This window comes from Gymnodraco acuticeps, unplaced genomic scaffold, assembly GCF_902827175.1.
Source record: "Gymnodraco acuticeps unplaced genomic scaffold, fGymAcu1.1, whole genome shotgun sequence".
In the NCBI taxonomy this organism is placed as follows: Eukaryota; Metazoa; Chordata; class Actinopteri; order Perciformes; family Bathydraconidae; genus Gymnodraco; species Gymnodraco acuticeps.
This window is the reverse complement of record NW_022992283.1, coordinates 247,229-261,969: the sequence shown is the minus strand read 5'-3', so window position 1 is coordinate 261,969 and position 14,741 is coordinate 247,229. Positions and strand designations below refer to the sequence as shown.

General features: G+C 43.8%; 1 protein-coding gene across 1 annotated transcript; it reads left to right on the top strand.

Moving 5' to 3' along the window:
- The first annotated feature begins 4,820 nt into the window (after positions 1–4,820).
- On the top strand, positions 4,821–13,706 carry fbxo34 (F-box protein 34). Its single transcript, XM_034207437.1, is given in 4 exon segments — positions 4,821–5,668; positions 10,363–11,489; positions 11,533–11,648; positions 11,650–13,706. Coding segments are annotated over 3 exon segments (1,845 nt in total). The 5' UTR covers positions 4,821–5,668; positions 10,363–10,369; the 3' UTR covers positions 12,259–13,706.
- The last annotated feature ends 1,035 nt before the right edge of the window (positions 13,707–14,741 follow it).

Sequence of the window (14,741 nt, the reverse complement as noted above, 5' to 3'; positions counted from 1 at the left end):
AGTTAGTGTGTTGTAGCTGAGATTCTTCCCGTTCCAATGATGTATGGGATGTATTGATTTGATACAAGTAAGCCAGTGTTTCATGTCATGGTCCGGACCCACCGGTGGGCCCATCAAGTTCAGCATTCACTGTGATGAATATAACATAAGACACTGATACTGTTTTCCTCAATGAACATTTATTGAAAGAGAAATATACCATAACAGAACATGTGTGTTCACGTGTGTTCACGCACATAGTTGGCAATGCAAAATTGTGGAATGTCACCTCAGGCTCCTCTATCTCAGGGGCCTCTCCCTCCTCTCCCTCAGGGGCCTCTCCCTCAGGGGCCTCTCCCTCCTCTCCCTCAGGGGCCTCTCCCTCAGGCTCCTCTATCTCAGGGGCCTCTCCCTCCTCTCCCTCAGGGGCCTCTCCCTCAGGCTCCTCTATCTCAGGGGCCTCTCCCTCCTCTCCCTCAGGGGCCTCTCCCTCAGGGGCCTCTCCCTCCTCTCCCTCAGGGCCTCTCCTCGGCTCCTCTATCTCAGGGGCCCTCTCCCTCCGTCTCCCTCAGGGCCTCTCCCTCAGGGGCCTCTCCCTCCTCTCCCTCAGGGGCCTCTCCCTCAGGCTCCTCTATCTCAGGGGCCTCTCCCTCCTCTCCCTCAAGGGCCTCTCCCTCAGGGGCCTCTTCCTGGTCTATTGTAGGCTCATAGTCTGGATCACTGTTGTCTTCCATTTCTGAGACATCTTCCTCTATCTCCTCTTCATCTGGTTCAATCTCCTCTTCATCTGGTTCAAAAAATGTGTCCAGAGCCTCTCGTACAGAAAATTATGAGGGGCCGTACAGGCCGTAATTCATACTGGTCCTTTCACGCACATACATTCTCCTTTTACATACATATATTTTCACTCTTACATACATACATTCTCCTTTTACATACATACATTTTCACTCTTACATACATACATTCTTCTTTTACATACATACATTTTCACTCTTACATACATATATTCTCCTTTTACATACATATATTTTCACTGTTACATACATACATTCTCCTTTTACATACATATATTTTATAATATATGCATGTCTGAAGAGAATATATGTATGCAAGAGAAGAATGTATGTATGTGTGAAGACAATATATGTATGCAAGTGAAGAATGTATGTATGTGTGAAGACAATATATGTATGTGAGAGAAGAATGTATGTATGTGTGAGAGAAAGTATAGTGGAAACGGAAGGAGTATGGTTTGAAACGGAAGGCAGGTCATTCTTGCGCTGTGATTGGCTCAGAAGGTCGAGCGGGGGGGGGGCGCGATACTCGCGGAAGTGATTTCAAAACAAAAGCACTCGTTTGCTTGGAACGTTGAACATAATTATAAACAAGGGGAAACAAGGTGAATTTAGCGATCACAACGAAAACGGCCAAGACACACATTGAGCCCAGAAAATGAATGTTATTAAGGCTGTAAATATAATAAGCATGTGTCTAAAATGGACAACATTGTTAGGAGATTTAAACTATACAGCGATTCTGCGGTCACTCAGCCGTCTCTCACGTTTGTCTTTTCAAATCAGCTGCTCTTCATATTTTACAAATATTTTTTACTGAAAGTTCTTAATAAAACTGACACTGTTGGACTCGAGGGGAGAAGAATACATGGACAACATTGTTAGGAGATTTAAACTATACAGAGAGCCGTTTTTTCAAATCAGTAGCTCTTCATTTTCTTTTTACAAATATATTTTACCACAAGTTCTTCATAAAACTGACACTGTTGGACTCGGTACTAGTTTGACTGCTACTAACAATACATTGAAGTACTTTTACTGTGTACTTTGTGAGAAATACTCTGTCAAAGTCCCCTCCATATAGCACATAATCTAACGCATCAGTCCGTCCCAGGCGGGAGTTTATAAACCAAAGAGTAACCGCCCTTACGGCACGCTCTGATAAGTAAAGCGAACGCACCCGCAAGGACACCTGGCCAGGGATGTGACAGTTTCAGGGGTTGACTAAATGTTCCTTAAAACCCCTAATGCTTGCTGCAATCTACGCGATTCATCTCCCTCCATCATGTTATGTTGATTTGAAATCAGAAGTTCTGAACATGAGCCCGCCCCGCTCGACCTTCTGAGCCAATCACAGCGCAAGAATGACCTGCCTTCCGTTTCAACCATACTCCTTCCGTTTCCACTATACTTTATCTCTCACATACATACATTCTTCTCTCACATACATATATTGTCTTCACACATACATACATTCTTCTCTTGCATACATATATTCTCTTCAGACATGCATATTATAAAATATATGTATGTAAAAGGAGAATGTATGTATGTAAGAGTGAAAATATATGTATGTAAAAGTAGAATGTATGTGCGTGAGAGGACCAGTATGAATTATGGCCTGTACGGCCCCTCATAGAAAATCGCCTAATCGGTCGCCTGCTCTTTGTGTCAATGAGTCAAATGTGAGCAAGGCACAAACTGCTTGAGAGCCAGTAAGGGAGGCGCATTTAGCGTGAGAAAGCGAGAGGTTTGTGTTTCTCGAGGGGCACAGAGCTCGCACCTGTGAGAAGGTATGATACATTGTATCATACAGCGCGAGAAAGGGAGAGGTTCCCATAACGTGTGTGTATAGATGTTTTCCATCTGCAGGATGAACATAATACACTCAAACCCAGTGGTCCCCAAACTAAGGCCCGCGGGCCGGGTACGGCCCGCCTCCACATTTGGCCCGGCCCCCTGAACAATAACAGAGACGCATTATGATTTTTTTATTTTATTTTTTTTATTTTATTTATTTATTTTTTTTTTTCAGTCTGGCCACGCGAATCCTAGACTAGCCCCTGTCAAAATGTTGTGACCTGCTCCATCGAAATCAGTCGCATTGACCCGAAGACACCTTTTGAGTTGTACACTGTTGGAAAGATGATATTCCTAGCTTTCTAATGATATCAGGATTGTTTTTGTACATCAAATATTAATCGAAATATGTCACATTATATAATGACTGTCACCGAGTCATCATTTTGAGAAAAAGGCCTTCAAAGTTGTCTCTTCTCTGGAATCCATCGATCTGATTGATTATTAGCGGAGCAAATGATCAAAATACTACCGAGGGAAGATATTTTCGTTTGGAGGGGAAGCTCGCGAGTGTGTGTGTATACGTGTGTGTGCTTGTGTAATTTTGCGTTTGTGTGTATTGTGTTTGTTTCCCGGGGAAAACACTCACGAGAAACACCGGCTGTTGTTATGCCTGCCGTTCTCCGCTTGTAATTATGCTGAAGCTTCAAAGTTGTATTTATCATCTGAATTTGCCAAAACAAGTTTAATATTCTGAAAGCCAAGACTTTGTTTATTTGAAATCAGATGAAAACAAACTGTAACGGACCCTGCCGTGTTATCTATGATTACTATACGCTTACATTCATAATTTCAGCGGAGTGAGGGGGGGGGCGGCACTGCGGAAGAGCAGATTGCGAGTGAGAAATAAATAAATTGGAAATAAAAGTTTCATATTCTGAAAGCCAAGAGGAGTTCTCATTTCTCTTTTCACGCCTGCTGCTTCCCCTCCTCTCTCCTCAGTTCCCCTCCTCGACTCCTCCGCTCGCATCTCCTGTGGGCGGGACTAAGTATCGAGGATAGGAGTCGAGGATAGGAGTCGAAGAGGGGAATTAGGGAAATGAGAAACCTTCATAGTCTAAGTGTCTGTTTAGGGGAGTCTCAGATTAAAAAAACTTCTATCCAGGTGCATTTTTGGGAAATGTAAGATTTGGTGTTTCTCCACCTCTCTGATTTGGACGATTCTGGTTTTTAACTGGATCAGCTGTCTGAGTCATGTGACCGTTTTTTACAGCTTTCTGTAAGTGAGGAATACTTGTCTCGGCCTGTTCAGCCAGACGACCACACCCTCCACTGCCTCAACCACAAGGCTTGCTGGGAAAACACCAGAGCGCTGTGAGGGTGTGTGTGTGTGTGTGTGTCGGGAAAAGGGTTGCAAAATAACGGGTTATCTGTCTTGGCCGTTTGTCATGTGGAGATAAACCTAAGAAGCTTTTACCACCAAGAGCTACAAGATAGCACAGCTGACTCATTTACAATGTATTGAACTGTCCTTGAATAACAACATAAAACATTCCCTTTTAAACCTCTCCAAAAAATACTTGGTTTGATCTCAAGGATAATGACTCAATGACGTCAATTCATTTAAGTCGGCTCTTTAAAGCAAAATGTCCCCTTTTTTAAACCCTAATTTAAAATGTGTATCTTCAATATGAAATGGTTCAATGGTGCTTCAGGATTCTTGCTGTTCTGGGTTCTTGGTTGATTTAGACTTATTGTAAATTGTGGACAAGATATTGAACCCTAAATTGGTGTGTGAGTGTGTGTGAAGTCTTCCTGATCAGGTGCAACTTGGTGTCTATGAACGTCATGTTGGGAGAATCATGACTTGTTTATGTAGAAGTGCTTTGAGGGTTTGCAAAAAATGGAAAAACACTGTATAAATGTACTATGATTTCAAATTGAAGTTTTTAAATTCCTAAGCTTAAGAAGCTACTGGTTGTACTGCATGCTATGCTTTCTCACTACATAGCATGTAGTGAGAAATACTGAGGAGGATACAAATGTGCTGGAAAGTGTGTGTGAACTCTTTTATCTGGTAACCAGTAGCAACACACCCACAGTCATGAGTAGGTGATGGTCTGAACACAGTGTCTGCACTGGCCTATTGACCACCTGAGGCCTTATATAGACACGAGGAGAGCGTTCTGGAAGCTGATTGGTTCACACCGACTGACACACACACACACACACACACACACACACACACACACACACACACACACACTCTCTGTCTCCCTGTAAGCGGATCTGACAGCAGCTGCTGGGTGTCACTCTACAGAAGCAGCTGGACCATGTGCTGCTGTTGTTGTTGTCGTGGTCCAAGAGGACGGAAACATAGTGCCAAGTCGTTCCGAATACGTCACAGTATTTATTTTTCTGCAGTACCGTCAGAGCTCGAGACTGATATTGTCACAGGGATGGTAGAAAATGTAGTCACATGTTGTTATAGTATACAGCTGATTGTGTGACTCATTCTTCCACATGTACTACTACAGTACACGCCTGTTAGCTTTCCAGCTTGGACAAGAAACTGTTGGTAGCACCGGTTTGGATTATTCAGAGCTAATGTGCCTGCAGGGTTCTTCCTGTTTAAGTTTGGATCTTCATGGTTGACTGCATTTAATGAAAGTAGCTTTAGGAAAAAGCATCAGCTAAATGAAATGTTATGATGTTGCAGGAGAGCTCCTTGATATTGTATAAATGTTACCTTTCTCTGGTTGTCATAACAAACCATTTCTTTGGACTGAAAAACAAGACATTTAAAGATGAGGCTCATGAACTTTGAGAGACAGCTTTTACTGTTTTCAATTTTTAAAAAGCAGATGTAAGTTGCAGCCCTATTTGTTAAACTAATGTCTGTGTATCTTAACTTTGTTCCAGTCTTGAGGGGGAGGAGCCAGAAGAGACACGGTGTTTGTTTCTGTTTCCTGTCTGGGAGGAAACAGCTTAACGTCTGAGAAATGTGAAACTGACGAATCGGAGGAGCTGTCACTCAAAACAGGACCACACCCCCCACCATCCCCATCAGCCAATCAGCACGCAGTCTGAAGGTAAACTTACACAACTTGATTTTCTTGCTTCAAAAGGAAAAAGTCAATCAAGTAATCAATGTTCTGGGATCACTTGTAATAATGGTGACCATCTTTCAACACACTGTCTGTTTTAACTGTCATTCTGTTGTGTTTCCTCCTTGGCTTTAACATGTCCCCCCCCCCCCCCCCCCATTGCATTCTGTTCCCATCTTACCTGTTATCATTGTGTTGCTATTTGAAGCAAAAGAACAGCTTTGAACCCAAAGCTAGCAGCGAGAGGAGCTCACAGAGTGTGTCTGTAGTTGGTAGGATAACGTCACTAATGATGTAACTGAGTCTTGGTATGAAAAGTGACTCATTGCTGTTACACAATCCTCCATGAAGCCCCTCGAAACTCCCCTTTAAAACACCAAACTGCAGCAGAAACCTGCAGCGGGATTCAGCCCGACATGTTTCACAGACTTTGTTATATCATCTTGTGTAACATAGTATGAAACATGCAAATAAAGCCAGATTCCAACCCACTCAGGCAGCAGGATGACTCTCGTTTAACACTTTTTGTAAGAAGAATTTAACAACCAGGAAAGAAAGGCTGTGTTTTTTTGTAAGTATATATTAAACCCTAAAGGTAATAACTTGTATAAAGAGAAACCAGAAAGGATTTGCAAAGAAATCAAAGGTAAATGTCACTTTTCTGTTTTTACCTCCGAAGTTTTAAGAGTATCGACTTTTAAATGTGAAGGATATTGAGTTTTAAAACGTGCACGATGCTGCAGGCGAGCCCTCGTCACTGCAACTGGAAACAATTAGGATTACACAACCTGAAGTCAGAGAGGCTAATCAGAGCCAGGCACACTGTTGTATAAAACACAAAGAGGTCAGAGGTCACACACAGCTATCATTATAAAGTCAAAGGAGATATCTGCTTTATCTCACATGTTAAAATGTCTAATGTGAAAACACAACACACTGTACATGATAGGCTAAGGGGCGGGACATCTCTAAGCAGTTGACCAATCACAACAGAGCCAGCCAGCTAACCAATCAGAGCAGACTCTGGTACGCTTTGGTTTCAGACAGAGGGTGAAAAGAGGTGCTGCAGCACAGGCAGTATGAGAACAATAAAGACATGTCCCAGTAGAGACACTACATACTGATATACACCTGAACATCAGCAGGAGAGGACTCTTTAAAGTAGAGACACTACATACTGATATACACCTGAACATCAGCAGGAGAGGACTCTTTAAAGTAGAGACAATACATACTGATATACACCTGAACATCAGCAGGAGAGGACTCTTTAAAGTAGAGACACTACATACTGATATACACCTGAACATCAGCAGGAGAGGACTCTTTAAAGTAGAGACACTACATACTGATATACACCTGAACATCAGCAGGAGAGGACTCTTTAAAGTAGAGACACTACATACTGATATACACCTGAACATCAGCAGGAGAGGACTCTTTAAAGCAGAGACACTACATACTGATATACACCTGAACATCAGCAGGAGAGGACTCTTTAAAGTAGAGACAATACATACTGATATACACCTGAACATCAGCAGGAGAGGACTCTTTAAAGTAGAGACACTACATACTGATATACACCTGAACATCAGCAGGAGAGGACTCTTTAAAGTAGAGACACTACATACTGATATACACCTGAACATCAGCAGGAGAGGACTCTTTAAAGTAGAGACACTACATACTGATATACACCTGAACATCAGCAGGAGAGGACTCTTTAAAGTAGAGACACTACATACTGATATACACCTGAACATCAGCAGGAGAGGACTCTTTAAAGTAGAGACACTACATACTGATATACACCTGAACATCAGCAGGAGAAGACTCTTTAAAGTAGAGACACTACATACTGATATACACCTGAACATCAGCAGGAGAGGACTCTTTAAAGTAGAGACACTACATACTGATATACACCTGAACATCAGCAGGAGAGGACTCTTTAAAGTAGAGACACTACATACTGATATACACCTGAACATCAGCAGGAGAGGACTCTTTAAAGTAGAGACACTACATACTGATATACACCTGAACATCAGCAGGAGAGGACTCTTTAAAGTAGAGACACTACATACTGATATACACCTGAACATCAGCAGGAGAGGACTCTTTAAAGTAGAGACACTACATACTGATCTACACCTGAACATCAGCAGGAGAGGACTCTTTAAAGTAGAGACACTACATACTGATATACACCTGAACATCAGCAGGAGAGAACTCTTTAAAGTAGAGACACTACATACTGATATACACCTGAACATCAGGCAGGAGAGGACTCTTTAAAGTAGAGACACTACATACTGATATACACCTGAACATCAGCAGGAGAGGACTCTTTAAAGTAGAGACACTACATACTGATATAGGAGAGGACTCTTTAAAGATGTCATGTTGGACTTGATAAATGATATAATATATATATATTTAGTCTCCTCCTCTCTCCATGTGCTGTGTTGTTTTTCCTTTTTCTGTTTCTGACTACAGACTGCCAGAACCTTCTGTCATTGGTTTAAAAATATTCAAACCTCCGGACATTTTTTTTCCACCCAAAACAAACTGAACCAATATGGATTTTAATTTGGACCAAGCTCATGGTTTGGTTGTTGTAATAGTTATATTCGCATCAAATGTAAAAGTCTGAAAGTCCCAGTTGTGACGAGTTGTGGAAGGTCCTTAACGCGGAAGAATCATACGTTGTGTTTTGTAGTAAGATAAGTTGTGGCAATATTAAGGAGGCAGCTCTGCAGAAGAGATTCAGGTTTGCTCAGACTGGGTGTGTTAGTGGGAACACATCCAAAGTGTGTGTGTGTGTGTGTGTGTGTGTGTGTGTGTGTGTGTGTGTGTATGTGTGTGTGTGTGTGGTGTGTGTGTGTGTGTGTGTGTGTGTGTGGTGTGTGTGTGTGTGTGTGTGTGTGTGTGTGTGTGTGTGTGTTGTGTGTTGTGTGTGTGTGTTGTTGTGTGTGTGTGTGGGTGTGTGTGTGTGTGTGTTGTGTGTGTGTGTGTGTGTGTGTGTGTGTGTGTGTGTGTGTGTGTGTGTGTGTGTTGTGTGTGGTGTGTGTGTGTGTGTGTGTGTGTGTGTGTGTGTGTGTGTGTGTGTGTGTGTGTGTGTGTGTGTGTGTGTGTGTGTGTGTGTGTGTGTGTGTGTGTGTGTGTGTGTGTGTGTGATGTAATCCTCTAGTTAAAATAAGTGTGTTCCTGCACATGTCTGTACATGCGGTTGGGAGAGAACACAGAAAACATTCAGAGTAAAGACGAGGAAAGGAAGTGTCAGAAACAGGCTGTGATTCGCTGAGACACCTGTCAATCAAAGCTCACACACATAACAGGTGAAGTAATCTTTACTTTAGGTTCATTTAAGAGCTTTTTCCAGAGTTCTCTGAGCATGGCGCTAATGAAGGCTTAAAGGGAAACCCCTGTAAGTGAATGTTTAATTATGCAGATGCAGCAGAACGTCTCCTACAAAAACTCTGTTTAAGAAAGTCTGTTTCACACAGCGCCCCCTGGAGGATAGCCGTGAATGAATTATCCGCCTCTCCACGTCTTTTGCATTTCTATTCAGTGTTTTTCTGTTTCTTTGTAGTCATTTCAAGTGTTTTTGTGGTATTTTTGTTTCACTTCTGGATCGTTTTGAATCTTTTGTGGTTGTATTGGGTCTCTTTTCAGTCATTTGTAGTTGTTTTGTGTCTTGTTATGGTTGCGATTCCTTTTTGGTTTCATTTGGAGTCCCTTTGTACTTGTACTTGCCTCTTTGTAGTCATTTGGCGTTTTGCATCTGTAGTTCTCTTGGTCTCTTGGTCTCTGCTCTTACTTGTTTTAGTTGCCTGTCTGATCTTTTTCACTCTCCGTGGTTGCTACAAGTCTCTCTGAGTGACATGTTGTTGGCCCCTGACACTGAGCCCTGAAGGCTCGTTGAGCAATCCTCCCAGGAGTTTAGGGTCAACTACTGCTCCGCCCAAAGAAGCGCAGACACTCATTTCAAACCTTTATTTAACCAGATTGGTCCCATTGAGATCATAGATCTCTTTTTCAAGGGAGACCCGCAGCATATAGGTTCCACATGAAACATAAAACAATAAAGGACATCATACATTATATTTACAGGATACATTTACATAGTTATAGACATTTACAAGTGGCCATAGTATCAACAAGCATTTCATTTAGCCTAGCTTTAAAAACATGCAGAGGAATGAGATTGCTCAGTTTCAATTCTTGCTGAAGATTGTTCCAAGCAAGTGGAGCTGCACATAAAAGCTGTCAGTTAGTGTCTATCTGAATAACCTGTGCTTATAAGGCGTCCTCTCTCGATAATGAAGGAGCGAGACGGAGGGATAAGTGTGATCACATGATTTTAAGAGGTGTGTTTGTTTTCAGCCGCAGAGAGAAATGTGTCCTTGAAAGGTCCGAGCTGTCTTTGTTTATCTTCTTCTCTGAGTGTCTGTTTGTCAGGAGATACTTCAATGATTATTGTAATAACTTTTAAATATCTTCAGTTGTTTGGATTCAAGTGGTTTATTTTTAATGGGTGCAGTTTGTTCACTTCATGTTTTGTTCGATTTAGGTGTTGACAGTAAAGTCTTGTTTGAATGTCTTTCACAAATCATATGTTTTATTGTTATTTTATCTACACATCTGATGCCCTCTCCCTGCTTGTCTTTCAGGACCATCATGCACCTGAAGTCGTATCCGAAGCTCATGCGCTCAGAGTTGCGTTTGGATGCGTCGCAGCGGAGCAGCCTGTTTGTGAACCAGCAGGGGGCGCTGATGAGGACCTGCAGTCGCAACAATGCCAACAACATCAGCCGCCTCCCGTTCAGCGTCATCTCCACCAACACCATGCACTGCAGCAACGCCACCAACAACAACAACATCAGCAGCAACGTGGCGGGATGCGAGAACAACGGGATCAGATTCTACCAAACCACGACGGAGGAAGCAGACGCCCCGCTGGACATCTGGACCGTCATCAAGCCTGGACACGTCCGGGAAAAGATCGCCATCTTCGCTTCAGACGAAGAGCAAACGGACGGCGCTGAAGGCAGTGAACGCACCTCAACCGGCGGCACAGAAAACCAGGAGCGGACGCCTGAAGTCTGCACGAACACAGCGGTGATGTCGGGAATGTTGCGAGGGGTGAAGGCGAAGGGGAGCTGGGAGGAGAACTGTAACGCTAAGAGGCGCCGCAGGTCGGGGAACAACCAGAACCTCCAGCAGGACGCAAAGCCCGGAGACCAGGAGACACAGCAACACGTCCTCAGTCCATCTCCACTGAGAGCGGTGTCAACGCTGCATTCAGGCGGCGGGCCGTGTGCAAACGAGGCGCCGCCGGAGGACGAGGAACAGAAGGTGTCGGTCGTGGAGATGGTGGCGTTCCTGGAGCAGTTAGCCAGCGAGCAGCAGCCCGACTCCAAACCTCTGCTGACCCTCCAGAGGAGCTCCGCCTCCATCACGCTGTCAAGAGCTCTGCCTCCCGAGGGGTCAGAGGTCAGGGGGGAGGAGCCAGAGAGCGTCAGGGTGTCGGACATGGTGGCCAAGCTGGAGTCAGAGTGTCTGAAGAGAAGGACGGAGGGCGATCTGTCGAGGAGCAACAGCCTGAGGAGGGCGGTGGGAAGAGTGCTGCTCGCTGCCTCAGATCAGAGCCCCGCCTCAGATCAGAGCCCCTGCCCGTCATCTCCATCAGCGATGACATCATCATCATCATCACTGCTGGGAGCTCAGAGTGATGACAGCGAGCCAATCAGCTGCCCAGAAACACCAGCAGCTCCGCCCCCCTCAGGTGAGGTGGATGGTGGTAGAAGAAACACTGACACCTGTCACTGTCACTCAGACAGAAGCCCTTCCCCTCTCACTCACCGAGGGGGCGGAGCCTCAGCCCGGTTTGTTGTTTTTGTCCCGCCCCCCCCTCTTTCCTCAGAGCCCCGCCACCCCCTCGCCGCCACAGAATGTCTTTTGACCTGGAGCTCAGCCCCCCTCCTGCTCCCTGTGACTCTGGCAGCCAATCAGAGAAGAGGAGGAGGAGGAGGAAGGCTGACAGGCATCAGGAGGAGGAGCCTGTTGCCGTGGTTCCTCTGGTGCGGCGCCCCTCTGCGTCGCAGGACTTCCTGTTGATGCGTCAGCGGCTGCAGCAGCTGTTGGAGCCGCAGCCCTTTCTGGCCGTTCTGCCGCACCACATCCTGCTGAAGATCTTCAGTCTGCTGCCCACGCAGAGCCTCACCGCGCTCAAGTGCTCCTGCAACTACTTCAGGTTCATCATCGAGGACTACGGCGTCCGGCCCGCCGACTCGCTCTGGGTTTCGGACCCTCGTTACCGTGACGACCCCTGCAAGCAGTGCAAGAGACGGTATGTGCGCGGCGACGTGTCGCTGTGCCGCTGGCATCACAAGCCGTACTGCCAGGCGCTGCCTTACGGGCCCGGGTACTGGATGTGTTGCCATGGCGCCCGCAGGGACATGCTGGGCTGCAACGTGGGTCTCCATGACAACCGCTGGGTCCCGGCGTTCCACAGCATCAACGTGCCGATCTACAGGAGCCGCCGTCACCATGACGACAGAGACTGAGTGTGTGTGTGTGTGTGTTGTGTGTGTGTGTGTGAGAAACAGGTCACTGATGCTGACATGAACTCCAGCTCCCATGATGCAACAGCAGGTCAGACTTCTCCTTCAAAAAAATATCCCTTTGGACACGTCTGTGTGCAACAATTGAAGTGTTTAAAAATAAATAAATAAGAACTATTTTAAAAGGTAAGCAAACTTTAACCTTCATGAGTTTGGAGGTAACGTCGACCTGAGTTGCGGTCAGAGCGGCGCCGCCTGCTGCTCCTCCGCCTCCTCACAGCATCCATTAAGGCTAGATCTAATTGTTTATCTCGTTAAAGTGAGGAGGGGTCTCGTTCAGGACTTCTTCTCCTTCACTGCTGCTGAGATTAAAACCTGAAGATCAGCTGATACTTAGAGCAAGTTCAACTAAAACTCGTTTCTGATTAATACTAAAATCATCGTCCCTATATTTTCCTCATGTCAATAAGACTCCAACAGTATCATCATGAGTTCATATCAATATCATATCACTTAGGGTTAATATCAAATCATCATTAAGTCCTGTTCTGAGGTGGGGATGTCCAGATGAACCCATACATGCAAACTGCTGCTGTAGTTCATTATTTTTGATTGAATATGAATTGCTATGTTTCGTTTCATCTAAAAAAGTCACATTAAATATCCATCCTCAATTTTCCAAAGTGTAAGTGATGTCAGAATATGTCTTGTTTTGTCAGGTTCAAAACCAAAGATACTCAGTTTAATATGATATCAATCAAAAAAGCAATGAAATCAGTTTTTCAATTTGACGATTATGCGATTATCAAAACAGTTTTTCCATTAAAAGGATTCTTCTCAGTTTGAAATCATCATTCATTTCACATCTTTGGACAAATCAAGACATTTGAAGACATCATTTTTAAATTAAAGTGATTTTGAGGAGTATTTTCGGACATTATTTAACGTGTAAATGAGTAAAAACGCATTCATCATCTGTGAGGGGGCGGAGCTTCAGCGGGCGCCACGTTTGGAGCGAAGAGGAATCTACAGATTTATCTGCACCTTGCTTGTGTTTACATTTGTACATAAATCCTAAAGAGTTTATTACGTCTGTTCGTGAACGCCAATCAGCGGCTGAGGGATAATCATCTTTAACAGGACGGACGTTGTTGTTGTTGTTCTTGTTATTATTATTTTGTCGAAGGGAAAAGAGGAAACGTGGCCTTGAGTCTCGGAGACGCTGCAATACTAGAGACTGTAGAGATTATATATATATATATATAAAAATGTGTATATATATATATATATACAAAAAAGAATATCGGGGGAGAAAGAAAACAAACGGCCTTTGACCTTCAGAGATTTTTGTTTTTTTTAAGATATGTTGGTTTTCTGTCTGCTGGCTGTTTTTGTTAAAGATGTTTTGCTTTAATAAAGTGCTTTCTCATTGGTCTTTGTTTGGGTTCAAATCTTGACTCGTGTTTTTATTTCAGCGCACCCCCCCCCATTAGGAGAATAGTCTTCCTTGTGTAAAGGCTTTTTAAAGGTCACCTATCATGCTATTTGTAGGCAATAGCATAGGTCTCAGATATATATTACAAATATATAAAAAACATGTCTATGAAGTGTTTTGCTCAAAATACCAAACAGATCACCCATTCTAGCCATGCCTCATCTCCCTCTATTTCACTTCCTGTTTCTAAAGTGCTGATTCGGGGATAAAGCTTTAAAATAAGGAGCTACTGTCTAAACTAAATGCTGCCGTGATGAAACGCCATATCATGGATTATCAAGGATTCTCTCTGAAACAGTTTGGAGCTCAAAGGCTTTCTCTCTTGCCGGTTTATACCACAAGGTGAGTTCCTTTTTACTTCCTGCTTCTTCACACACATGCTCTCCAGTACAGGTTAGCTCTGAGTGTTAGCGATGCTAATGTAAACACCGACCATATTACGTCCCAAAACAGTCGGGCATTTGTTTCTGATAGCAACGTTTCTGATTGGGCCGTGGGTCCACATTTCAGATATTACGTCATATCGGACGCAAATCTGGATCAGCTCCGTTGTTCCCCGTTTTTAGAGATTTGGGTACGGAGGAAAAGAGAGGGGGTTTTATCTTCTGACGCTGCGTGAGTTCCCCGACACACCGGGGACACATGTTGATGTAGAAAAGACATCACAAGTGCATTTTGCATGATAGGTCCCCTTTAAATAAACAACTATTTCTATCTTCCCAAAGAAAAATAATCAAACTACTGAATTTCACTTATTTCTTACTTCAATAAGGTGGATAATCATGCTCTAAGTTTAGAACTACAGTTCCCAAGATGCATTTGGGGGAAAACCAACATGAAGTATAATGCTTCCATGGATTCAGAGAGTTAGACTTGTGACCCTATTTGTTTACATTATGTCAAACCTTTTCCATTAAACGCACAGTATGTCATTTTTATGTTGCTAAGTTTGAATAATGGTGGAGTTTAAAAATGTTGGCTTTAAACCAGA